This window comes from Rhipicephalus sanguineus, chromosome 1, assembly GCF_013339695.2.
Source record: "Rhipicephalus sanguineus isolate Rsan-2018 chromosome 1, BIME_Rsan_1.4, whole genome shotgun sequence".
NCBI lineage: Eukaryota > Metazoa > Arthropoda > Arachnida > Ixodida > Ixodidae > Rhipicephalus > Rhipicephalus sanguineus.
Window position 1 is genome coordinate 146196523 of NC_051176.1, and position 26737 is coordinate 146223259.

General features: G+C 48.0%; 1 protein-coding gene across 2 annotated transcripts; it reads right to left on the bottom strand.

The window, feature by feature from the left end:
- Positions 1–886: 886 nt before the first annotated feature.
- On the bottom strand, positions 887–26519 carry LOC119399659 (intraflagellar transport protein 172 homolog). 2 transcript variants are annotated; one of them, XM_037666479.2, is made up of 5 exons: positions 26464–26519; positions 19956–20054; positions 18500–18653; positions 2499–2590; positions 887–977 (listed from the first exon to the last, which is right to left on the bottom strand). In XM_037666479.2, the coding sequence occupies exons 1-5, from the start codon at positions 26503–26505 to the stop codon at positions 888–890; spliced, it is 477 nt and encodes a 158-aa protein (XP_037522407.1). In that variant the 5' UTR covers positions 26506–26519; the 3' UTR covers position 887. The 2 variants fall into 2 exon arrangements, with proteins under 2 accessions (XP_037522407.1, XP_049272946.1); XM_049416989.1 differs by lacking the exon at positions 2499–2590.
- Between the last annotated feature and the right edge of the window lie 218 nt (positions 26520–26737).

Below are 26737 nucleotides of genomic sequence, written 5' to 3' on the forward strand. Positions count from 1 at the left end.
CATTGTGCACATCTTAGAATGGTGTAGTCCTTTAATGATAACAAATGAACACCATCGTTGCCATGTGTAAGCTGGATTCAGCCATAAATTTGACACAAATGGCAAAGACAAGCATGATTTGACAGTATTCCTCATGTTTCTAAAAATGCCATAAATGAACTGGTTTTGTATCGATGCTTTGCCCTGCTTCTGGTAAATGGTAGCACACAATCGCTGGGGCAGCACAAGTAGGAAGAAAACATTGGCAACTGGGGTATTCAAAAATAATTTTGCCATTACTGGTCAGAATTCAATATAGAAGCAAAGCAGAGAAAAAGTTAACGATGTACTATGTCTAGTTTCCTGTTTAAGAGGGCACTTTCACATATACATGGGCTGCTTTTGTGTGTCTGTGAGAGATCTATTGGGACGTGCGCTTTTATTGGCAATACATGCGCATGTCACCAGTGGATAATAAAACTAGCATAGAGCCATTCAGAAGGCATCACTAAATATCAGCCCTCAAAGTTTGTCAGATAAGGTGGCAAAATTTTTGTGTCATATTTAGCCTGTTATCACAAAGCATGCACTCCTGTACAACTTGAAATCAGTACCTTGTGTTTGGTAAGACTCGAGAAGCAGACCAAAATAAGCCCCTCAATTTCTTCGTTTGTTGCTTGTAGGTGTAATGTTGAGAAAGTTGCTGAAGAGAGACAGCTAGTTGTTTTGGGTTGCATTTTATTTCTGCACATTACGATGCCTTTTTTTTTTTCCTCTGAAGGATGCTTACCGTCTTGCCATCCAAAGGAATGATCAGAATCCCACTTGCTTACAATAGAAACATGAGACGAAATTGTCAAAGGTTTCTTTCGTTGTACCTGGTGAAGCATTTGTAAAGCATATTCCATCTACTGGAAAGAATAGCTGAGGTTTGGTGCACCTCCAGCCCATTCAGTGATGAACTTCAGGACATCTTGACATTCTGCGCTGCGTGATAGCTGCAAATGGCAGATTGGAATGAGGATTGACATAAAACGCATTGCATTGCCTGCAAACTGAGGTGTACTTTTTCTTATGTTTACTGCAGTCATGGAATAAATAACTGATAGGAGGGAGTGTCATGTGACTACCGTGAAGCCCAGTCAAACAAGAAAGAGGGGAACCAAAGAGCTGCTGGGAATTCTACCACTAGCAAGTTCTCATGTAACATGATAGGCAAGGGGTGCGCCACCGTGCCGGCTTTGTGCACGCCTCTCTATGGTGTGTGTGACCATGGCATGCACTTCGCATATGCCTGCACTTGCATGTGTTCCACTTAATGTCGAACAAGCCCCACTACTTGTTTGTGCAAGCACACATGCCTTTAGCATTGGTGCCTTTGCATTGGGGGTGAGTCTGACCTTGAAAATGACGAAGGAATCGTAGAAACCTTCTTGCTTAAAAATAAGAAATTATGGGAAAAGTACCAAGGCACATGATATAGGAAGTAGTGTGTTCTAATACCACCTTGCGCAACAGTGCTTTATTCGTAGTCATCTTTTGCCTGTTGCTCTATTCATACGGCCTCTCGGCAGCTGCACTTGCACAGCTAATTTTGCGCACTGGAGTGGCGAAATGGTTTCCATGTATCAAGACGGAGAACTAAAGGCATCATATGTGGCGATGAGAAATTGAGCGGCATGGGCTGAAGAAAACGGTAGCGACCTCAGCAGTCAGCAGCACTCAAACCCTACACACACAGCATTCTGTTCCCAGGATATTTATTGCTCAATACGCACATTTCTCAGGGTTGGGGAGAGAATGGTGCCAAAGGAGGTTGCCTCGCGAGGACTGACTTACTATGTTCATGCTCCCTCCTATTTATATTTATTTTTCTTCATGCTGGGCATGCGAAAAGATGGAGTGACCAGTTGGTATTCTCGTAAAGTACCAACAGGCTTTTCAACCTTTCTTTTCGTTGCTGTCGTGTGCACATAGTCTCACCCCCCACTGCCTGCTAGCTCCCATTTAAAATGTCATTAGTGGTGCAGGTTATGCATGCACGGTAGTACTTGAGACTGTGCTCCTTCACTCAGGACTTCTTGAAACAGCTACATACTAAGCCAGCATGGGGTCTTGCAATTCTGTGTCCATCAATTCGTTATCACTTGGTGCAGCTCTGTCTCTCACTTTGTTGCTTTTTTTTTTCTTTTTTTTTCTTTTTGTGTGGTGGAGACAAAAAGCACAGCCTGTGTATCTAGCACAGGATACATTTAGATCAGATTGTGTGCATGTTACTGATTCTGTTTTGCAATGGGAACAAGGTGTCATTCTAGTGAACTACAGGCACAGCAAAAACTGCATCATGACATCATATGGACATTGCCAATGTGGCTTTGTAGAATTAATGCAAATTAAAAATACCAAGAACAAACAAACTAGATACTTCAAATACCATTGCGAAAACGACTGAGCACACAGAGGAAGGACACAGGACAGGTCGGGTGGGTCAATCTCGGCCCTCAAAGAAAGTGACTCACTTTTGTAGCCAACAGGAATTTGTTCCAGTCGTCCTTGTTGCAGACTATTCCTGGTTTTTGAAACTGGAGTTTGTTTTGAAGCACAGGGTACCCTGAAATAGTCAATGACCGATGCTCTGGCTAGTGCAGCATGTACTCTAGTATAAAAAGTGATGAGGGCTTTAAAGGGACATTGAAGAGAAAACGATTTCACCTGCATTAACCTTTCTATTTGAGCCATCAATCTTGTCATGTGGGTTGATACAATCTCCACATCAGAAAGCAGTGAAGGCACTACTGAACTTTCTATGATCAACTATCTGTGCTGAAAGACTGGCAGTGTCAGGTTTGTTCGTGCATCTGCATTTAACTGCCAGAAAAGGTGCAAAATGGACTTATGGCAGTGTTGCCTTGTAGTCTCTGCAGCAGCTTGCAGAGACGATGTTGGCTTTGATGGCATTTCATTTCCTAGGGCCTATATAATTCCTTATTGGTAACGACAGACTACATTGTGTTCTAATAGAGTCAAAGACTTGAATCACAAGAGTCTGGATCTTTTACTGAGACAGCATGGCCCAATGCAAAAAGTACTAAAATCTAACACTGACGTTCCAGCAGTGAGGTTTTAGCATAGAAAAAAAGCACATTGATCTTCATTTTCTTTTCTTATAATGAACCTATGTTGGAAAAATTAACGGTAACATAGTCTTGAATAATTTATCAGCTTTCATTTAGTGTATCTCTTGAGTGTTCCATTAAAAAACATACCTTACAAAATGATACATTGCACATGCTATTGTGTCATAAATGCAGTTGGCTTTTCACTAAATGTTTTTTTTCTCTTGTAATTATCAACTTTAGTGTTTATAAGTCTGTGTGTGTACATGCATGTGCCACATTTGGGGCCTTTACTCGCTCCACATGTGCTGCCTGCTTTGCAGTCCAACTAACGAGAGTATATGCACTTGTCATGATAAGTCTACTGTTACGCTATGCATAACAGGTGCCCTTTATTTCTTTGCCTATACGTCCTTGCAAAAACCTGCGACATGCAGGTTAGGCTTCAAAAATTATTTTGTACGAATGCCAGTGCTTAGTGATACAAGATACATGTGCTCACTTGCAATTGAACATACAGTGCATAAGAAATTGGCACTGATGCTATGACGATTTTTCCCTGAATCAATGCACATGTGCTTGATTGCGCATTGTTCGCTATTGCACAAAATGAGTTACTGATATATTGATTTTGTAACTGGTATTTTTGAAGCAGGGTGAAAATCTTTATATTGTTTAAAAGTAAACATTTAGGCTTTGTGAAACTTGCAGTTTAATAAAGTCTTTGGCCAAGACTGATTTACAGTCATTCAAAAAACCTTGAATGTTCAATGTTCCTTGATGTCCACTGGCTGTTTCTTCAAAGGCAGTTTCTGAAAGTATATGGGCTTAGGGACCTCACCTGTGGTGTTACTCATTTGTGTTTGCAATCATCTCCGAGTCTTCTCTATACACATGGTTCCAAATGCAACATACAGTCACAATATAGCTAGGTGATAAAGTCAGCCTGCTTCAATGTGTGACCTCGCATGCGGAGTTGCTCATCGAGCAACTATGCAAGGTCACACATGTGTTCCTGTTACATAGCCTCTCTGCCCTCGTCATATTTAATCTTCCCTCCTCCTCTGCATTTATCACGTGGCATGCTTAACTTAAGTTGCTTGACATAACTGTGGCTTACGCGTTGCAAACTTTTACTATGTACAGGTTAGAGGGAACACGCGAGCGCATGGCTCACGCTCCGCGCAGCGCCATGCATAGCTAGCGGTGATAACTAAGCGCACGTGCAAAACGACGCAGAGGCGAAGCATGCCGCGCGTCGTCTGCTAATAAAACGCCCCTTCACTTCGCCCGAGCTTGGCCACGCTGTCGCGGCCCTGCCGAGCAATCGCACGTCATGAGGCGTGTGAAAAGTTTGAATGAATTCCTACTTATGAACCCCTGCATCGAAGGATAGATTTGCTTGTGTTCAGGCGTGAGCTAGCTGGCTGATGGGTGCAACAGGGAAAGAAACAGTGCAAACATTTGACGGAACACAAGACGAAGAAGGGACGACGACAGTGCTGTTTCTTCAAATTTTCTGCGCTATTTCTTCCCCTGAAGAATGAGGGCTGTGGTGCAAGTTAACGGAGACTTGAAGTGCCACAAGGCTGTCATTGCAAATGTCTTTCATCTTGTTTATATTTTTTGTTCATAAAAAGCCTAAATAAATATTGTGATCTCCATTTTGCATGCCATGTTGCAAATACGAATGCGTCATTCAAACTTTTTGCACGGCTCACCACTCCTTCAAAGCGCCCGCGCGCGACCACGCTGCCAAGTTTTGACAGTCAATTGCAAGCCGCGCGCGAGCTATGGAAGGGGCGTTTCAGTAGCAGATGACGCGGGCATGTACTGCCTCTGCGTTGGTTTGCGCATGCGCTTGGTTTTCGCCACTTGCTGTGCATGGCGCTGCACGGAGCGTGAGCCTAGAGTTACTGTATATACTACCTTTGTAGCATATACAGTAACTCTACGTGAGCCTAGAGTTACAGTATATGCTAACTTTACGTAGGGAGCATATGCAGTAACTCTACGTGAGCCTAAACGTGAGCCACGTGCTTGCGTGTTCCCTTTACCTCTAACAGTGGACCGACCTCTACGTGTACTTGAGCCACTTGCACTTCCTGAATAGATGTGTACTTATGTGCAGAAGACAAAAATTCGTGATTGCCAGTTGGCCTCTGTGGAATGCATCCTCTATTGAACCCTGATCATGAAAAGGAAACTTGCACAGTAATAAAAATGGGTTACAGCATGAAAGCATGGGCATTACCAAATCACGAGAAGCAAACTAAAGTGGGCAATCATTGCAGTCTAATGGTACTAACATATGAGTGGGAAAAACTGAGGTAAAAAAAAAAGGTGAAGCTTGCACGAAGCACTAAGCCACGCAAGCTTTGAAACAGGGAAACTGGACGATTCTGAAGAGTTATCTGGTTGCTTCTAGGTTGTTTTTTAGGCCTTAGCCAGTTGATGAGGGTTGTTTCTAGTTGCTTCTAGGTCGTTGCTAGGCTCTAGCTAGGTGATGCTAGGTTGTTTCTACGTTGATTTTCGGCACAGAGAGGTTGAGTTAATCAGCACACAGTCACAGACACAACACGGATGTCCAAACTCCAGACAAACTTGCGCTGAAGCCGAGTGGTTGCACCTCTCATACAGTCACAGACAAGACATGGATGTCCAGCCAGAGAAAAACACGCGCTGAAAGCAAGCGTTCGCACCTCTCGTAGATCTATACGGGCACGTCGTCGTTGGCGTAGGCCTTCCATTGCTTCGGAGTCTTCTCGCAGCCGCCATTGCTAGGGTCTACCGTTGCCTTTCCCATTCCCTAGTGTTGGGCTAACTCTTGCCTTCTTCTTTTTTAGTGGACCAGTGGTGAGTAGTGGGATTTGTCGAATTTCTGTGGCACAGACCCGTTTATGATGATAGTTTCTCACAGCCACCGTTGCCTTTCCTGTGCCGTAGTGTTAGGCTAACTGTTGCCTTCTTTTTTTAGTGGACCAGTGGTGAGTAGTCGGATTTACCCAACTTCTGTGGCACGTATACCCGTTTATGACGATGACAGTTTTCTGATAGGCCGCACAAATTTCTGTGGCACATACTCGTTTGTTTAGCTAACTGTTGTCTTCTTCATTTTTAGTGGACCAGTGGTGAGTAGTGGGGTTTACCCAATTTCTGTGGCACATACCTGATAGAAAAATTCCGTAAACAGGAGGTGGGGCTTGAGCGCCCCCCACCCCCCTGTTTACGGATTTTTTCATCGCAAGCTTGCATCTTCCCCTTCCTGCTGTTTTTTGGACATACCTGAGAGGCCACACAGGGCAAGCCACACAGGATAGGCCGCACAAATTACGGCTGCGCTGTTAAAAAAGCTTAAGAGGTGTTAAGGCCTGTGCAGTAAGTGACTGAACAAAAAATGGTTGCAGGAATACTACAGGGGTGTGGAATGGTGGAGAGAAATAAGAGTGTATATTTGATATTGGATATAAACAAACAAACGAACAAAAACTACAGCAGCAGTACTCCCTAGGGTTGCCACCTTTCCCCGAAAGAAAAACCGGCTTTTCGACGGGAGGGAGGGGAGGGGGGACGGCTAACAGGAGATTAAAGTAATGTTGAACAGTAGACGCTATGCCAAGTCTTCGGCATGCAGTGCCATTTAATGTAACATTGCTTTCCTTGAGCCAAATAAACCTCAGGTAAAAACAAAAACAGCACACTGAGCTAACCATCTAGTCAGGGGCGTAGCCAGAAATTTTTTTTTTTTTTTTTTTGGGGGGGGGGGGGGGTTGAACCATACTTTATGTGCGTTCGTGCGTGCATTTTTATGTGTGCGTCCACATATGCGCAAGCAAAATTGAAAAATATCGGGGGGGGGGGGGTGAACTCCCCCAACCCCCCTTTGGCTACGCCCCTGCAACTATAGTCTAATCGCTGGCATAAACATACCCGTGAGTGGAAATGGCGCTTGGCTTATTGCTCTGAATGTGCTGCCCTGAAATGCAACCGCAGTAATTCGTCCATGAAACGCTCTTCTTTGCGTCTGAATCATAGAGTTTCCTAAAATTAACTAGAGGGGACTCTGGCGCTGCGATCGTTCAGCTACCATGGGAATGATGGGTAGTACACAAATTTGCCTAGTCTTCGTGCTTGCGGCTTCAAACGTACTTGTGGCTTTGTTTATTGTGTGTTTTGGCTTTTGTTTCGGATAAAAGAACAGACCGTTGTGAACTTCGTGACCAGGTTTGAATCGCTGAGCCTAAAGAAGTTAAAGTGGCGAAGTGAAACTGCTGACTTTTGCTGAACTTCGTTTTGCGACAAAGCGGATGCAGCCGACGCGGAGCCAAACGGAGCCGAAAGTACGAAGTTTAGACAAATTTGTGTATTACCCATCATTCCCATGCTGGCTGAACATGGAGGAAAAAAAAAAAAAAACAGGAGGGAGCGTCACGTGACATTTTTGAAGCCCAGCCAAAACAAATAAAACATGGGCATGCTGGGAAATGAGCACCCTCACGTGATAGGCAAGCGGTGAGAGGGGGAAGCGGCGTCCGAGGAGGTTGGCTTGTGGACGCTAGAAGCGCGCGCTCGTCAATTTTTGTTTTTTGTTCATGAGCCCACCAAAAAAGGAAATGAAACAGGAGCACCATGGGAAATGAGCCTCGAACGCGAGGAGCAAGCGTTTCAGAGGAGGTTGGCGCGGTTTCAAAGGAGGATTGCGCGGCTTCAGATGAGGTTGGCTTGTGAACGCTAGGCGTGCTCCCTCCTATATTTTTTTCTTTCCTCCATGTGGCTGAAGCGTCATGCGTTGCAGCTCCCATAGACACTAGCGCCAGAGTTCCCTCTAGTAAGTATTGTAGGAAACTCTATGGTCTGAATCCAACAGGACGGTGGCATTATAGACACAAACGAACTTTAAAATGTATACAGTCCATATGCCACAAAAATGTCGGAATAATACGCTCTACTTCAATAATGGCTACACTCGTAGTTGTTCAAATGACGCTTATAAAATGAAAAGTTCGCGATATTATGGAAAAAAAAAAAAACGGGCAATGGGGGCCGATGCGGACCGGCAACCGGCCCGCTATCTAAAAATCCTGAAATCTCTGGATTTTTTTTCTCTTCCTTGCTAAAGAGGTGGTGCCACCAAATTTGTGGCTTGCGCGTTCTTTGCTGTAAGCGTTTCCTATAGCTCCAGGAAGCATGATGCACGTACCAAGGTTCATGTATTCTCGCTAAATAATTTAATATCGCCTTTTGATGTGGACAACTTTCGGTTTCGGTTTCTGGGCGCCGAGGTTGGGCAGTGACGTAGAAGTGTAGGAGGCGTGGTCACGTGACCACACAAGGCTGTGACTAACCTCCTTGGCTGTGACGCACTTAGCCAGGAAGTTATCGAAACTCGGCGAGTGATGTAGCAGCCGATGCTTTGCCGGTACTGTAGTGAACTAGAATATATTCTAGTTCACCACAGCCGGTATGTACGTTGCGGAAGTGGCCGAGGTCCGGAGGTCACTCACGTTAATACAGCAGATTTGGCGTGACGTCACTACAACTTTCGTTGCCCATCCTACAGATCTACGTCAGTGTTGGCGCGCTAGCGATGGGTTTCGATCGGGAGAATGGGCATTTAGGTACACTTTGGAAGTGAATTAAAATATATTCTAAACGTTTGCTGTGTCCGACCCTTCGTGTGGAATGTCCTTGCATACAGACGAAACCCACAACAAGCTTGTTATAGCCTCGAAATTTGATGGCACCACCCCTTTGCTAACTACCTACAACCATTGAAGCGCCACCGACGTCTCTCATTGGCTAACGCTCGTAACGCTGTTCCGCGCACCTAGTGTGCCTAGAGTCACTAGAAAAATTTCAGAGTATCGCATCTGTTTTCCGCGCGCCGCCACCGACGCCATTGGCTTACTCGCATCACGTGACCTCTCGCCGCCATATTCCTTCCAAGCGCTTTGGGTGCAGGCGCGTTCAATGCGGAGCGTGGCCGTACATTTAGCAGTACCCCGGTCGCCAGTAGTCATGGAGGAAAGAAAAAAATAGAGGAGGGAGCGCGCCTAGCGTTCACAAGCCAACCTCTTCTGAAGCCGCGCCATCCTCCTTTGAAACCGCGCCAACCTCCTCTGAAGCCGCTGGCTCCTCGCGTTCGAGGCTCATTTCCCATGATGCTCCTGTTTCATTTCCTTTTTTGGTGGGCTCATGAACAAAAAACAAAAATTGACGAGCGGGCGCGTCTAGCGTCCACAAGCCAACCTCCTCGGACGCCGCTCCCCCACTCTCACCGCTTGCCTATCACGTGAGGGTGCTCATTTCCCAGCATGCCCCTGTTTCATTTCTTTTGGCTGGGCTTCAAAAATGTCACGTGACGCTCCCTCCTGGTTTTTTTTTCCTCCATGCCAGTCGTACTTCGCTTTTTTAAACGCGTCATGCAGACAGGGGCGTAAGCAGACATTTTTTTCGAGGGGGGGCACCTCGTTGATCTGAAGTGGGGGCCTGGCAGGCAGATGTGGTCGAGTGTCATTTCGTGCTAAAAATTTCGGGGGGTGGGGGAGGGCACGGGCCCGGTGTGCTACCCCCTGGCTACGCCACTGCATGCAGATGCCCGAAGTAAGTAGCTCACCAGCAATCGAACGTTACTGGTGAGCTACTCTGGGAATCTCATTTATTTTTGCATGCCGTGGGGGAAAAATTTAAGACCGCCGTTCTACGTGGCTGCATAGTTGGCCGGAATGAATTCGCCCCCTCGAATAACACTATTTCCTGCAGTGAACTACACTAACTTTGCTGGAAAAGATCTTATGCGACAGGATACTTCATCTTTTCGGTTCGCTGTGATCAGCGGTATCGAAAACTGCATACCTAGCTATTTGCTCGGCTGTTTATATCTTGATCTGTTGAACAGATTATGCATGCTATCCGAATTATAAGCGTGTCACGCACGAGAGCGAAATCGAAGATTTAATAAAATAATAACTGTTTATTGGTATACCTTGAACGCAATTGTGGCATGATCATTTGCCATTGCGCAAAACAGAAGCGTGGAACTCTCTTGAAAAACTTGGTATATATATAGGCAATGTTATCAAGCGTATTTTTAAATTTGTTGAAAAACAACGCTGTTAATGCTGCATTGCGCCGAGCGTAACCTTAAAATACTGTTTAGTAGGTGAGAAATAAAAAAAAAGGCAGATCCCACGCATTGAGGGAGACGATTTCATGCGAGCCCTATAGGTATATACATACTGTGTTGCAGTAGCATGAGCTTTAAAAATTCCGGGATGTGCTATTTCTGATCAAAAGAACATAAAGCACTGTGCCGAGGAAGTTTTAATACGAGTGCATTATGAAAAAAAAAAAAAAAACGTGCAGCAGTGCAGAAACCGAACCCCAGCTGTTTACGCGCTGGCAACGCCAAAAAAAAAAAAAAAACTTTGTCGGAACACAGCAAAATATTTGCAAATTCATTGCAACGTTGGGAATATTAAGGAGACAAGAAATAGTAAATGAAACAATTATGTAGTGATGTCAATCATTTTTGATGGCCTAGTTCTACGTATCGCAAGATAAGATGCACCTTACGTACCGCACACCGATTCGCCCGTGCGTTCGGCTGCTGGCGCTCCGAATTAAGGTATAAATACGTCGCGCACAACTTCCAATTACCGTACACACACAACTTGTATTACACATATCAACCAGTTGAACAGCAAGAATGGTGCGCAAGCAAGCTATGCGTCAGCGATCTGTCGAAGGACGCAATATTGAATATTCTCGATGTTCGATAACGTTCTCGAGTGCAGTGGACCTGAACACCGACTGCAAAGTTGGCGCAAGCAGTCAAGGTTCACCAAATGTCAAAGTAAATGGCATCTCGCACGATGTCACTGCGCTAATGCAACTATGTTTACAGCTCCGGACCTAGCGAACACACCCGGGCCTGACACGAACAGAGACCGATGAAGCCATGAAGAGAGTTTGCGAGCACATGGAAACATTCGCCGTACGTTTCATTAGTTACACCGCTAACCACGCAGTCGATCCATACCACTCGATGACTCGAAATCACTTCTAATATCTTCTTGAAGAAACACACACACACATAATGCCGTTCCGCCGAGCGTAACACGGAACCGAGACTAAAAGATCGGTCACTTCTCAACACACGCTAGCAACGCGCCTGACGGTCTGGAAGGGAAATGGCCGCCTCCGCCCAATGTTGCCCGCGTGCAGCCCACCTTTGCGGTACTCTGATTTTCTAGTGACTCTAAGTGTGCCTCGATGTGTGCGCCCCCCTCAGCCGCGCCGCAGTAGACGCCGCAGATGTCCTCACCCTGGACAAAACGCGCAACAAAACGCGCATCAAGGCACCCTACGCGCACCTGGTGCAACGCGTCCCCTGCTCACTAATGACTGGGGATGACCGGGAGGAGAAAGGCGCGTCGCGTTCGCATATTGTCCGCTGAAGGGTGCTTGGCTAATGTACTTAAACGTACGTGGCTTTGTAAATCTTCCAAGTTAGGAAGAATATGGCGGCAGACGCAGGCTGCGGAGTAGAGAGGGCCGGAAGAGGAGGCAGTGGTCGGTATACTTAGGCAAAAAGGGAAAAATCGGAAAAAAATCACAGCATATCCACGGAGTGAATGATGATGAGTGGGCGAAGTTGCGGAGGTTCATCGGTAAACCGTGAATCTTCCGTGAACTCTGCCCAGTACATCATCGCCGACGTGAGATCGGGCGCGTTTATACTAAAGGTTCGATGAGTTATGACGACTTGCAGCTCACTTTAATTTTACATGTACGCTGTGAATTTTCATTGTTTAGAAAACCATTGCTTTAGAAAACATCTGGCGTCTTTCGTTAAGCAGCTGGCGTCTTTTCGTTTTGCTTTAGAAACATCTGGCGTTATTCCGTTTTGCCTTTACAAAACATCTGGCGTCTTTCGTTGGTTTATTTCATCAATCAACGGCGTTTTGAACAAAATTTTTATTGTTTAATCACGCACAGGAGAAATCTCACCAGGCACTACCTTGGAGGTAAAGAATGGCTGCTAATGGGAATGAGAGACAGAAGAAGTCGGCTTTTAGCTACCGCTGCGAATTTTTTATTGTTCAACAACGCACAGGAAAAATCTCCCACCGGCACAACTTTGGAGGTCAAAGCGTAAGACTGGTTACGCACTACGACTACGACTACGAGGGACGAACGGGTGCCGCCTTAAGGAGCTTCGCCCCTAAAAACCGGTCTGGCCAGTCTAAAACCGGACAGGTGGCAACCCTAGGCCGGGACAGACGGTACGATTTTCCATATCCGACTCGGCGGTGCGGCAGGCGGAATGGTGGCTGTCAGATGCTATGAAAGGTCACCATTCCGGGTGCCCCACCGCCGCGTCGGACGTCGCATCGCTTTGAAAATCGCACCGTCTGTCTCGGCCTTAAGTCACTTCCTGATGTGAAATCTAGCATCGGCAATGCTGAGCTACTGCCCAAGCAGCTCATTTCGCAGCTACGGCAGACGAAGCACTTCCACCGGTTGCATCGAAGAAATCGTGAATGCGGAGCGCATTCTTGAATAATGGCTCAGGCAAAGCAGCTCATGTACTCCGAAGGCCAGCGCTTCCTCCTCCGCTTTCCTCTTCATGCTCTCTTTGCTGTTGAATAATTGTTCGCTGCGCTCTCTTTCATCCTCGCCTGTCGATCGTTCGCTCGGTTGCGCCGACGTCAAGGACGACGCGAAACCCACGAGCGGGCGCTTGAGAGCTGCGCTCACCAGGGCGTATGTTGTGCACAGGGCAAATGACCGCAGAACTTTTTAGTTACTACAGAAGTGGTGCTCAGGGAAGGGAAACGCAGTCAAGAAGGGCCAGTGAATTACTTTCATATGAAATTAGAAAATGCGCAGAACCCAAGTAAAGTCGCCAGCTTCAGTTGGCGAATGTTGGTCCTTGCTCGGCTACTGGTTCGGTGCTGACACAACGGCCTTCAAAGATTGCGCAGTATACGGGCCTACCTAAGCTGCCGACTACGCCTGCACTAGCTCACCGGCGTAGCTTGGCTCCTTGGCTACTCGCTAGACGCTATGGGGCAATTCTAGAACATCAAAGAGCACTGAGGAGGATTTACTCTCCTCCCCACAAAGACCTCAGTAGAGAGCAGTCGGTTGCCTGGAGACAGCTGCAGACCCAAACCTCAGTCTACTTAACAAAATCTATCCGACTACATACGACAACAAATGCCCGCTATGCGGGGATATCATGTTACATGGGCCTGACACTCAAAGGATGTGCCAATAAACAACACACCAACACCGGAGCAGTGGGAGGCTACGCTGTCCTGCTCGAAGCCTGAAGAACAGCTCAAGCTGATCGACAGAGCTCGCAAGATGGCAAAGGCCACAGGGGCCCTGGACTGAGGGCTCCACCTTCACCGGGAGAATTTCTTTGCACCAATAAAGTTTTTCATTCATTCGGACAGAGCGCGCACTTTTTGCTGGTTGTAGAAGTCGGCACGACTTTGTTGGCCGACAGCGCATGCATGCTTTCCACGTCTCATGCCCGGCGACCGTCGGCACCGTGGAGTCGCGGGGTGCAGGTTACCGGGCGCCACCGCTTGGCGCAAGAAGAATGCGAGAAGGCACTTAATTCTTGGGACTCGTGAGACTGCCAACGGTCAAGGAGTGTAGACATGTGTCGAACTGGCAGCAGCCAGCAGTGCACAGCACGTGCTGCGATTCCTCGTACGTACCCCAGTCCTTGTGGACGCGAACGTGCTTTCGGCGCTAAGTCCATGGACTTTGAAGATACACAGCAAGTGCTTATATTAGAACATAATCAGATAAGCGTAGGGCCGTAAGTACGCGGGCCTTTTCGTTTATCCTCCATCGAAAATGCGGCCGCCGCGGCCGGGATTCGATACCACGACATTCGGGTCAGCCATTGAGCACCATAACCACTACAGTGAAACCTCGGTGATACGATCACAGCTCATACGAATTTCGGGGTGATGCGAATTTTTCGTTGGTCCCGGCCAAGGCCCATTAGCCTGCAATGCAATGGAGTACGGTTGTTGCGAACCAATTTTCACCCAGTGACGTTTGATACGAACGTACGCTACCGCACAGGTACGAAGAGGTGCTGTCCGTGCTGTCCCGGAAGACGCGCCAAGCGCGTGCGAGCGCGGGAACGCAAGCGTGGGCATGCGCGCCGCACAGCCAAATTGTCAGAATCACGGTGTCAGAAAAACACTTTTCTTACGGTCAGAATAAACCTTCAGAGATGCGTCACGGCCTCCGAGATTGTGTGCGCGAATCTTTGAAGCTCTTAAGTGCATTCGTGTGCCTTCGCGTTTAGATTACAGAGGATATTTGCGCCATGCTTCTTTTTCTAACGCGTAGACGCGGGCTCCTGTCGTTGTACTGTGTTTACACGTGCATGCCTCGTGCATCAGACATCCTATGAAATGCGGACGAGGACTGAAAGAACACCAGGACGGTCTTTGCGAAGGAGTCACGCCTCACAATGTCAACATGCGCGAACCTTGAGGTCGCACCTGTGCGGGCACGGCCGTAAATCTCCGAAAACATCCCCGACACCTCCGCGATAACAAAATCATAACACAAGACCGTGGTTCTGTAATTTTGTGGCCTTGATCCATCGCGTCAAAGCGCTTCTTTCGTTACTTTTGCTGCAGTACGCCGGTGTCATGCAAAAGAAAACATACTAAAATTTTAAAGGGGCTACTGCTGTCGCGGTCACAACGCACCTGGTTCATTAATTAAATACACGCGTACGGGCCATATATTTATTAGTGCTGGTATGATTGCCGACATCTAAAAACTTAACTGACAATCATTCGGGGTTCTTGCGGACGTTGCTGCGGCACTGAAAAACAATAAATGAAAATGTACGCCAGCTTTCTTTTGTCGCATGCTAATTTTCCATGCTTTCTGCTGATACGAATTTCAGATGATACGAATATTTTTGGTGGTCCCGTGAGATTCGTATCACCGAGGTTTCACTGTATACCACCGCGGCGGGTGAGAGTCCAACCACCCTTTACATATGTTCGTGCATGCGTTTGTATGTGTGCGTGTATATATTGTCGCGAGAGGAAACGACACACAGGGAACTCGAAGCGACCAGGCTCAGCTGTTTACTTTCGGCCACAACAGCCACCAACTTCTTCGCTCTCTTCTTCTGCCACCACTAGCGCGTGGCATTACCCTCTCCCCAGAAAAAAAAAGACATGAAAACAGACAAAAAAAGAGACAATAACAGTGAAAGCGTTGCCAAAAAAAAAAAAAAGAACGTGTCTGTTGCACAGCACAAGGGCGAGATAAAAGAAATGGGAAATAACTGCACAATGGTCCTGAAGGCAGGCTCCGCACCACAAAGTGCGTGACTTGCAGTCAACGGGAATGGTACGGCTTCATCCTGGAGACATGAACAACATCCGAGGAGCGTAGCCTACGGGAATGGTGCGATGTGTCTGCTGGGACAACTTCGTAGTTGACTTCACCGAGGCGATGAAGAACTCGGTAGGGTCCAAAGTATCGGCATAACAATTTCTCGGAGCGCCCTCGTTGACGTATGGGGATCCAAACCCAGACTAGGTCGCCAGGCTTATACGTTACAGTTCTATGATGGGTGTTGTACCGGTGAGCGTCTTGATTTTGCCGCGACAAAATGCGTAAGCGTGCTAGCTTCCGGGCTTCTTCGGCGCGCTGAACAAATACGTCTGTATCCGGGGTAATCGCGTCCGGCGGAGTTGGTTGTAGCATGATGTCAAGCATCGTAGTGACGTCGCGGCCGTAAACCACACTAAAAGGAGCAAAGCCGGTGGTTTCCTGAAGCGCAGTGTTGTAGGCAAATGTGACGTATGGGAGGATTTCGTCCCAGTTCTTGTGATCCTTGGCGACATACATCGAAAGCATATCTGCAATTGTTTTGTTAAGGCGTTCGGTTAACCCGTTGGTCTGCGGGTGGTACGCGGTTGCTGTTCGGTGTGTCGTACCACTCAGCCGCAGGATATCTCGGAGCAATTGTGCCGTAAATGCCGTACCACGATCTGTGATGATAACAGCGGGGGCACCGTGGCGGAGAACGATGTTTTTGACAAAAAAATTAGCCACATCGGAAGCAGTTGCTCGCTGAACGGCTTGGGTTTCGCAGTATCTAGTCAAGTAGTCGGTGGCGACGACAATCCAGCGGTTATCAGCTGAAGATTTCGGAAACGGGCCGAGTAGATCCATCCCGACCTGTGCAAAAGGTGCGTGAGGGGGTCGTACAGGTTGAAGCAGACCAGCTGGTTTCATCGGTGGATTTTTGCGGCGTTGGCAAGCTGTGCAAGTCTTGACGTACTGCCTGACGGTTTTTGTAAGTTTCCGCCAGTAGTATTTCTGCTTGATCCTCGCCAGAGTACGCGCGAAGCCAAGATGTCCGGACGATGGTTCGTCGTGGCATGCTCGCAAAATGTTGTCGTGGAGAACAGCAGGAACGACTAGGAGGTAAACAGTTTTCGTAGGATGAAAGTTGCGCTTGTAGAGGACGTCGTTGCGTAGACAGAAAGATGACAAGTCACGCGCAAACTGACGTGGGGGTTGTGGGCGTCGTCGCTCAAGGTATTCGATGAGTGGTTGCAGTTCTAAGTCGTCGCGTTGCTGCTGAGCCACGTTCAGGGATGTCAGAATAGAAAGGCAACTGAAATCTTCGTCATTGTCTTCCGCAGCGGTCTCGATGGGTGCGCGGGAAAGACAGTCGGCGTCGGTGTGTTTCTCGCCAGACTTGTAAACTATTGTTATATCGAATTCCTGTAATCGAAGGCTGCATCTTGCGAGACGGCCCGAAGGATCTTTCAGATTCGCCAGCCAGCAGAGGGAGTGGTGGTCACTGACGATTCGGAAGGGGCGTCCGTACAGGTATGGCCTGAATTTCGTAATAGCCCATACGACCGCCAGACATTCTTTTTCAGTCGTTGAGTAGTTTTTCTCAGCAGATGACAACGTGCGGCTAGCGTAGGCAATAACGCGTTCCACGCCATCTTGATATTGCACGAGAATGGCTCCGAGATCAACATATGCAAAATTTAAGAATTTCGGGAGGTTCGAACACCCTCCAAATTTTTAAATTACGGGGTGTTTAGAAAGTTTCACGGGGGACTAATGTAGCAAAGGTGTTCCAAGTGATCAGAAGCGATAATTAGTTCATAAGGTGAATCAAACGTGAATTAGGGTGAGTTAATCAAAGGTGAATGAATGGTGAATCACGTATGAATTAAAATGAATTAAATGTGAATCGAATGTTAAAGTGAATTAAAGGGGAATCAAATGTGAACACCTCGGCGACCAAGTCTCAACATGCAGAACCAGTCTAGGCTAAATAATCTAAAAACGTTGGTCTAGGCGACCGAACGCGAACAATGTACGAAATAAAAAATTGCTGCGGCTTAGCTCGGCTGGGCCCGGTTATGCAAGCGAAAGCTTGTTTACTTGGCTATGCTTGTTTACCCTCGTAGCCGAAGCACAGTTTGCTAGCCGAACGATATGGCTAGTCGAACACTCCCTACTGCGTGCACTCACTACTATCCTTTCGTCAGTTTCCGAAGCCGTCGCCGCAGTCGACGCGAGAAACGCCAGGCCCCTACCACCAACAGACGCTCGCGCTCACGTGCTCCTCTGCTAGCAGATGCGCGCGCTCCTTGCGTTTTCACCTCGGACGCTGAGGAAGAGCACTCGCAGATGAGCCGACGAACGCGTTCGCTGTACGCTCGTGCACAACTGCAACGCCACAACCAAATTTCGCGCGACTTGTCACGGCCGGTATGCGTTCTTCGCTTCAAGGCCACGTGGAGATACACAGCGAAATTCGCTCGACTATAGACCAATAAAGCGTTCGCCTTAGAAACAATACAGTCGACCGGGAACGTCGCAGCAATTTAATGAGCGTCTCGTGGAAGCATAGGCTGTGCGCTCGTTAGCGTTAGCTAAAGAGACTGTAATTTTTTGTGGCATCAATATGCATCGTGCTCTCTCCTCAGACCTCGCACATTCTGGTCTTATGCTCGCTGGTCGCACGCACCGCAGCTGCGTTTGCAACATGGGACGCAATGCTCGTTGTCGCCCACAGCTGCGCAAACAGTCTATATAATGTGCGGTCTATCTATGAAATCGTTTCTACTCATCTATGCCCGTATTTATTCCTGCCCTTTTTCTGGTACTCACTGTTGCACTTATGGACGTATTTATCTCCCTTTCCCTCAAAACAGAGCAGCATGCTGTCTCAGCTTGACATCTTTGTCCTTTATCAAGTAAATGTGTTATGTGTGTTATTTCGGGTTCATTTCGTACCTGTAGAGTTTATTTCAATGTGTGCATGTGTATGCTACAGTATATAAAGGGGAATACCGAGCACGTACCAGTGATCAGGCATGCCAGGGCGCGAAAAGTGCCCTTGGGTCCCTCGAGCGATGCCTCGTAGAAGCCTTGTTCGTCCGTGGGCAGCGCCTGCTCTACGCTCTGGTTCATGCTGACGGCCAGAACCCATTCCTTGACCTCCTCGTGCTGCGCCTCCTGCGGGGTGTGTATCTCAATGAATGCGCGCTCCGGGCACGTTGATCGCCGAAACCACTGTCATTTCCTTTTAATCGCGTACATCACATACGCGATACTACGCGACTTCTTGCAGGACTCGCTTGTTTTATTCCCTCTTTTGCGCGTTAAGGGGTATTCAGACGGGGGAGGAATGCTCGGGGGAGACGGGGGGGTTGCGTATCACGTGACCGCGACGTCACGGATTAGCGAGTGGGCGTGACCCCCCCGCGCCTCCTCGGAGCAGACGGGGACGTTTTCCCCGAAAGGACAAACGATCCCCATGCGGTGGGGGATGTGGCGGAATTTCGGGCTCTTGTTTGGCCACATTGTTGCACTTGCTCCTGCAGAGAGCGGCAGTGGGTGTCCAGTCTGCAGCTGGATGGTCGTCTGCAGCTAGTCAAACGGGTGGTACAAGCCACCAGAGTAGTCTAGTAACACTGGTCTCCCCCTCCGTTTGCCTCGTCCGTGTGAGTGGGGGGCATTTGTGGAGACTTCTCCTCGCGAGCTGACGTCACTAGGCTCCGCCTTTGCCCCCCGAGCATTTCTCCCCCGTCTGAATACCCCTTTAAGTGCCATCGAGTTCCAAAATTTTGAGGTCCGCAGCTACGCACGTACGCGAAGTACGTAAGGGCAGTCGGGGAGCAAGTCACTTGAGTGGAGTGTTATATACATTTTTCATAGTTTTCAGTCACAGTCTCAATCTTTAAATGAAAGAATTAAAAGTAGAGAAATGCGCGAGCTGGTACATAATTCAATGGATAGGCCAGCGATATAGCGCTGAAATAACGGGAGGTTGACAGGATGACGCTGGCTTTCAGCAAATTTAGTTATGTAAGCTTGGCACAGCGAAAACTGGAACGGTAAGTTCTTCCTTGAGTCAGTTCACGAATTCCAAAGAGCTGGTACATCTGTCGAGAACGGAACGGCATGATGTCGCTTTTGCCGAAAAGTGATGTTATCTGGAGCAAATTCTGCTCTATGTCGCAACTAAATGCAACAGCGTTCTTCCATGCTATGGGTCACGAGCCTGGTTAACGACAAACGTAAAGTGAATTGTAGGTATCACGTATCATAGATGAACCAAAAAAAAAGAAAAGGGGGGGGGGGAATCGAACGACCTAGTATAGAACCAAAAACTGCTATGAATCCACGTTTTCTTCAGGCTAACTAATAATATTCGTAAGGCTTGTTCAAAAAACTAGACGGTATACACTAGCCTTCTGCAGCATGGCAGGCTGAAATAACTATAGACTGTGATTTGTTGACAAGCACAACACTTACATCGAGGAACATCTTCTCTGGAAGAGGAATCTCGAATGGGATGTCGGTGTTCTGGAAGTCTGAATGGTCCAGCGTGTCCAGTGACCCTTCCTCGATTGCCTGGGATTGTAAAGCAGATGGAAGACAACAGCTTTCTTCCTTTCTCTTTTCTTTTTCTTCCCGTGTGTGCACGCTTGTGGCGGAATGTAACCGACACCGTTGCACGTGGACATAATTTTTTTATAGTTACATTTCCTTTAACCCTTGATCTGACGACCGTTATTTACTGTGGCAAATCGATCTAAATTTATTGGGCAGATCTTCTAGTTACGGAAATGTACGGGGGAAAATACTGTACATCGCTAGGGAATGCTTATATATTTTGCGCGTACGTTTTCACCAAGAAGTGCGCGTGAAATTCGCTCTGGTTGCGAGCTAGCTCTGTATCGAGCGTGTCATGTGCAACTGCAACTGCGCATGCGTATCAGCCATGGTGTCCCTTTATATGCGCGAGCCTTACCTGAAAAATTCGGCAGATCCCACGTACCATGGGAGTCGGTGTTATGCGAAGCACGAGGCGGGAAGGTGACTGTGGCGTAATTTTTTTACTGAGCGAAACGTTACAAAATGGCGCTAAATATCTGTATAAATTTTATACGCACACATATATGTTGAAGAGCCGCATATCTGTTATATAACCAATTGTTTACAGTTGGGTAACGCTGCCAACCGCAACGTGGGTATTATACCAACACCAGAAGAGGTAAGCTGATATGTAGTGCTTATACTTATCCCTTATGATGGAGAGAGCACGCACGTTTCACGAACCCGTGTGCATGTGTGGAGGACGTTCTTGACAGTTCTTGAACAAGGTCATCATCCCGTGATCAGTGAACACCAGCAGCTGGTCATGACTTGTTATCGGATCAGGTCGTGATCGCGGTGACGAGGGGTCCATGTGTAGTGAAGTATGAGGTATAGTGCAGCTGTTGGAAATCCTGGATGCCTCGGTCATTTAGCCGACAAATTATCTGTTGATAGAGACGGCGACATGTCGGAATCTGAAGTCACCCTTCGCGTTAGTGAGGTATAGGCCGTCGAGGCTGGTAGGCCTGGATAGTGCTACGTAGACCAACATAAGTGGATGGCGTTTGTCGTATTCGTAGACTATCTGGGAGTATGTGGCCTATGTAGACTAGTCTACAAAGCGGCTGTCAGTCAATGTGGCATCATCCTCGGTCGGCATGACGTCATCGCCCAGCCTCGTAAGAAATGAAGAGGACACTGCGTCGTTCTGGCGGACTAAGTGCACTTTACGGTGCGATGATGTGAATATCATAAGTAACTTTCGTTAATGTATTCCTCTGGGATCGAGCAATGCTTCAATATAGCTTGGTGAATCATAGGAATACAAATGTAATGTCCATTAGACTGCTATAAAAGCGGAGCCAACACTGGAACCACAGACGTTAATCTGATATGACGCCTGTATGTAGGAGTATCATGTAGTGTTTATTGCTTTCTTGTAAAATTAGATAGCAAGTACCACAAGCACAATCGACGTTGAGCCGACATTACCCATGCATATGCTGTTTTTCCAAACCAGTTTATAGACCTGGCGTGGCTCTGTGGTAGGATATCTGATTGCCACGCAGAATACTTGGGTTCTATTCCTGCTGGGATCCTAATTTTCATTCTTTCCATTCGTCGCGTTAACGCTGTTGATGTCGGTTTTTCTTAACGCTCTCGCATTTAGGTAGATATAAACTGTCCTAGGTAGATATAAACTGTCAATCACCTGTGGCGCATACCCGTGCACCGCGACCCGTGGTAAGCGGTATGTGCCACATGTGTCTGGAGGAAAGGGTTTGACGACGTACGCGACAGGATTTTCACGTTATTCATGTCATGACCCGACAGTCATATTCGTCAATTCCTCTTACCCTCCCATGCCAATTTTGGTCTACACCAAGTTAAGGAGGCGATCACGAGAGCCCCCAGACGTAGGCAGATAGATAGATAGATAGATAGATAGATAGATAGATAGATAGATAGATAGATAGATAGATAGATAGATAGATAGATAGATAGATAGATAGATAGAAAGATAGATAGATAGATAGATAGATAGATAGATAGATAGATAGATAGATAGATAGATAGATAGATAGATAGATAGATAGATAGAAACGCTCAAAGTGCCAAAGGTTCGCTAAGAAATGTTTCGCATTTAATAAACGTCTTTCGTTTGGTCGCATTCGCACTTGATACATGGTGTCAGAAGTGGCTCGCTTCCTGGGGGGCGGAACCTGACTTGTTTGTACAACGCGGGCCCACGAGAGCCTCCGGATCCCCTGCTCCTAGCCTGCAACATCTCGAAAAACTGGGACCGTTTCAAACAGAAGTTTGACCTGTTTCTTACGGCAACGGAATCTCAAAAGGAACCGAGGTCAGAAGCCGCAAAGACAGCTCTGCTGCTGAGTGCTGCAGGTGATGACGCACTGGAGGTATTTAATAACTTTACATTTCTGGAGAGCGAAAACAAAGAGGACTATGCCACAGTTCTCAAGAAATTCCAAGAGCAGCAGAATGAGGTGCATGAACGATACCTGTTTCGTTCAAGGACTCAGGGTGAAGGAGAGCCCTTCGAGCACTTTTTGCGAGATTTGCGGAAGCAAGCCCGCAACTGCAACTTTGGGCTACATGTCGACTCGATGATCCGTGACCAGATTGTTTTCGGCACCGACGACCCCAAATTGCCAGAGAAGATGATTGGTGAAAAGAATTTGACAGTGCTTAAGGCAGAACAGTTTCGTGAAGCCGCAGAAGTTGCAGCCCTTCGAAATGAGGCATGGGCACAGCCAGAAAGCCAAGTTGCGACAGTGGAGCGACGGCCTCATCCAACTGGGTCCAAATGCAGCAGATGCAACAGGGCGCACGAACGCGGGAGATGCCCAGCATTTGGGAAGATGTGTTTTTTGTGCAAAACAACGAACCATTTTGCGGTGTGCTGCAAGCGAAGCCCTCAGGTGCACGATGTGCGCGAAGACGAAGACGATTTCAGTATTTTGGACGTCAGTGGCGATGCTGTCAGGAGCAAGGCAGAATGGCTAATAGAGGCGCATGTAGGCGGTCAAGCTGTCCTGTTTAAAGTAGACACAGGCTCGCAGGCGAACCTGCTGCCTTATTCAATCTATCAAAGATGCAAAGAAAAAGCACGCTTGAGCCCAAGCACCTCGGTCCTTACGTTATCAAGCACATCGGAGTGGCCAATTTGCGGGTTGTCATAAATGGCCGAGCAAGAAATATTGACTTCTTCATTGTCAAAATAGGAAATCCTGCCATACTGGGACTACTAGCAAGCGAGGCGCTAGGATCCAGGTCAGTTGATGTCGTGAACACCGCAGGTGAGGACGACATTTTCAAAGAGTTCCCGAAGTTGTTCCGCGGCACTGGGTGCGTTGCTCGCAAGTACAAAATCAAGTTGGAAGAAGGAGCCACGCCAGTGGTGCAGCCGGCGCGATGAGTACCCCTGGCGCTAAGAGAGCCTCTGCGAGAAGAGTTGCAGCGCATGGAGCAAGCGGGAATCATACAAAAGGTCCAGGAACCAACAGACTGGGTAAGCCCCCTTGTTCTCGTTCGAAAAAAGGATGGAAGGCTGCGTGTGTGCATGAACCCCAGGGAGATTAACAAGTGCTTAAAGCATTACCAGATGCCTATGCGCGAAGATATCGAAGCAGATCTAGTCGGGGCCAGGAATTTTTCGCGCCTCGATGCGAACACAGGCTTTCACCAAATCGCGCTAGATCGTTCGGAACACCATTTGGCCGTTACCGATTTTTGAGGCTTCCGTTCGGAATCGCGTTCGCGCCAGAATTATTCCAAAAAACACTGAGCGAGCTTTTTGACAGTATCCCAGGTACAGCTGTATACATCAACGACATTCTAATCTGGGGAGCAACAGCAGAAGAGCACGATGTACGCCTTCAGAATGTTTTGCAACGGGCCTGCGAGGCCGGCCTGACGTTTAACGCTACCAAGTGCAAGTTTCGGCAGACCGAAATTGACTTTCTCGGTGACGTCCTCACGTGCGACGGCATCCGGCCGAACGCGGCGCTTAGCGCGTCCCTAAGTGAAATGCCGTTCCCTACGGACAAGGCAGCAGTCCACAGAATGTTCGGCGTCGTGAACTATTTCGGAAAATACCTGCCGAACCTGGCCGAAAAAACAAAGCTTCTGCGCAGTCTAATCAGGAAAGACACGGTGTTTGAATGGACTGAAAACCACGCTAGCGAGTGGAAAGCGATATGTCACATGCTCAGTCAGGCGCCAGTTCTCGCTATCTTTGACCCAGCGAGGGCAACTAAAATAACAGCTGATGCATCGAAAAGTGGACTGGGGGCAGCTCTTCTGCAGCAGTATGGTGATAACTGGCGACCGATAGCCTACACTTCACGTGTTATGAGGCATGCCGTACAAATGTATTCACAAATAGAAAAAGACACCATGGGCATCACCTTTGCATGCGAAAAATTTCGTAACTTTGTGTATGGCCGCAAAATTATTATCGAGACAGATCACTGGCCTCTTATAGCCATCGCATCCAAGGGTATCGGGGATATGCCACCGCAACTTCAACTTCAACGCTTCTTCCTTCGTTTGCTGACATACGATTATGAACTCCGATTCATTCCAGGGAAGTAGCTGGTCCTTGCCGACATGCTGTCCAGATCGTTACGACCAAGCAACGAGGAATACGCAGGCTAGACAGAAGGCGTCGGAGTCCACGAAGTCGCTGTTATATTGGACTTGGTGAGCGCTAAAACCCTGAACCGCTTAGTGGTAGAGACTGCAAAAGATCCGGAACTGCAAGCCGTTAGTCGTTACGTCGAAGGACAAGGAGGCGACAGCCTTGAAGGCCCAATGAAACCGTTCGCTTCAGAATTGTCTAAAGTGCAGGGAGTGCTACTGAAGGGATATAAAGTAGTAATCCCGAGATCCATGAGGCCGGAAATACTTAAACGCATTCACGAAGGGCATTTAGGCCTGAATAAAAGTAAAGCAAGGGCGCGCAGCTTAGTGTTTTGGCCCGGACTGAGTAATGACATTGACAATATTTTACGAAGTTGCAGCGCATATGCCGGAAGCACGCGTACTCGCAACCGAGCGAACCGATCATTTCGAGACCAACGCCGCCTCACGCGTGGTACCGGGTGGGCGTGGACCTTTTCCAGTACGGGGGAAATTCTTATTTGTGCGTCTTTGGTGCCCTGACGAATTTCCCAGAAGTGGAACAGTGGAGTGACACTAAGGCAAGGACCGTGATTTCCAAACTGAGTGCTATTTTCTCAAGATATGGGATACCAGTAGAGGTGTGCACGGACAATGGGCCCCAGTTTTCTTCTCATGAATTCTTTCTTTTCGCATCCAGGTACGATTTCAACCATGTGACATCGAGTCCCGGATTTCCCCGCTCCAATGGACTTGCCGAGAAAGGGGTGCAAATTGTGAAGAAGACGTCAGAAACCCGAGACGACCTCTGGCTGGGACTTCTGGCCTATCGCACTGCTCCTCTTGAAGATGGTCGGTCTTTAAGAGAACTCCTGCAGGGAAGAAGACTTCGCACTCCCCTACCAGGCTTCACGCACGAACCCTGCTCCCCAGTATTCAAGCGAAACCGACCCGATGCGCGGAGAACTTTGCCGCCACTAAAGAAGGGAGAGGTCGTCCGGATTAGAGGCAAACAGTGGATCCGAAGAGCCCAGGTCGTCGGCAAGCTAGCACCGCGGTCTTACCAGGTAGTCACAGAAGACAACCAGTTGCTGCGCCGCAATAGGCAGCATCTGCTCAGGACGCGTGAACCTTTCCTGCTTGGCACAAGTGAAAGCAATGACTCGGACAGCGATGACGCAGCCGAGACAAACGAGCTTTCGCCACCGTGCTCAGCCGGTCCGGCTTGTACGCTGCCACCGGGGACAGTCAGCACGTCCAGCACGACAACAGCAGCGCCGGCTCCTAGGCGATCAGCACGTCCAACACGTCAGCCGCGTCGGCTGTACTACGACGCTAATTTTCAGCAAGTGTGTTCAGTTTCTATGCAGTATAACTTCCCATAAAGAAAGGAAGGTGTATCGAGCGTGTCATGTGCAACTGCAACTGCGCATGCGTATCAGCCATGGTGTCCCTTTATATGCGCGAGCCTCACCTGAATAAACGTCTTTCGTTTGGTCGCATTCGCACTTGATACAAGCTCGAACGCTGAAATTTCGCAGAGATTGTTTGTCGTCTTTCAATATGGTGCCCAAGTGGGGGCGCCGAGACTGCCCCGTACCTTCACTCAGTCGAACCTGCCGCGTCACTGTGTAAAGTGCAGGGATATGGCCGGGGGTCTTAATGTTTCTTGGTAGGCATGGCGCACATGACATGCCACAGTGTCAGAAAACATGAATGTCACACTATAGCAATACCTACTGACGATATGTGTAGTGATCGCGCGCGTGCTTTGATCGCCCGACTTTAAGCAACGTACCTCGCATATGTCCAGGTAGTGGTTCCAGAAAACGAAAGCCATTCCCTCTTTGTTCATCGCCTGAAAGAGTGAGGGGGAAAGATGCTTTATGTAATGAAACGATCAGTCTTTCAGACGCTCCCACTCCAAAACCTCTCTGACAAATTTCTTCAAAGCAGACACAATCAACTTCGGCAGGTACCCTTGATCTTCCTTGTGTCAGCCACCCGGCGTTTTGGAGTATAGCGGTGCGAGTTTAGGGGAGCGGTGTGAATGATGAGCCACTGTTCCAGAG

Excerpts from the sequence above, each read along its gene's own strand:
- LOC119399659 (XM_037666479.2), bottom strand. The coding sequence starts at position 26,505 with ATGGCTTTCGTTTTCTGGAACCACTACCTGGACATATGCGAG. Across the intron at positions 20,055-26,463 it reads ACTACCTGGACATATGCGAG|GCAATCGAGGAAGGGTCACT; the intron begins GTACGTTGCTTA and ends TTACAATCCCAG. Across the intron at positions 978-2,498 it reads AATTCCTGTTGGCTACAAAA|CTATCACGCAGCGCAGAATG; the intron begins GTGAGTCACTTT and ends TGCCATTTGCAG.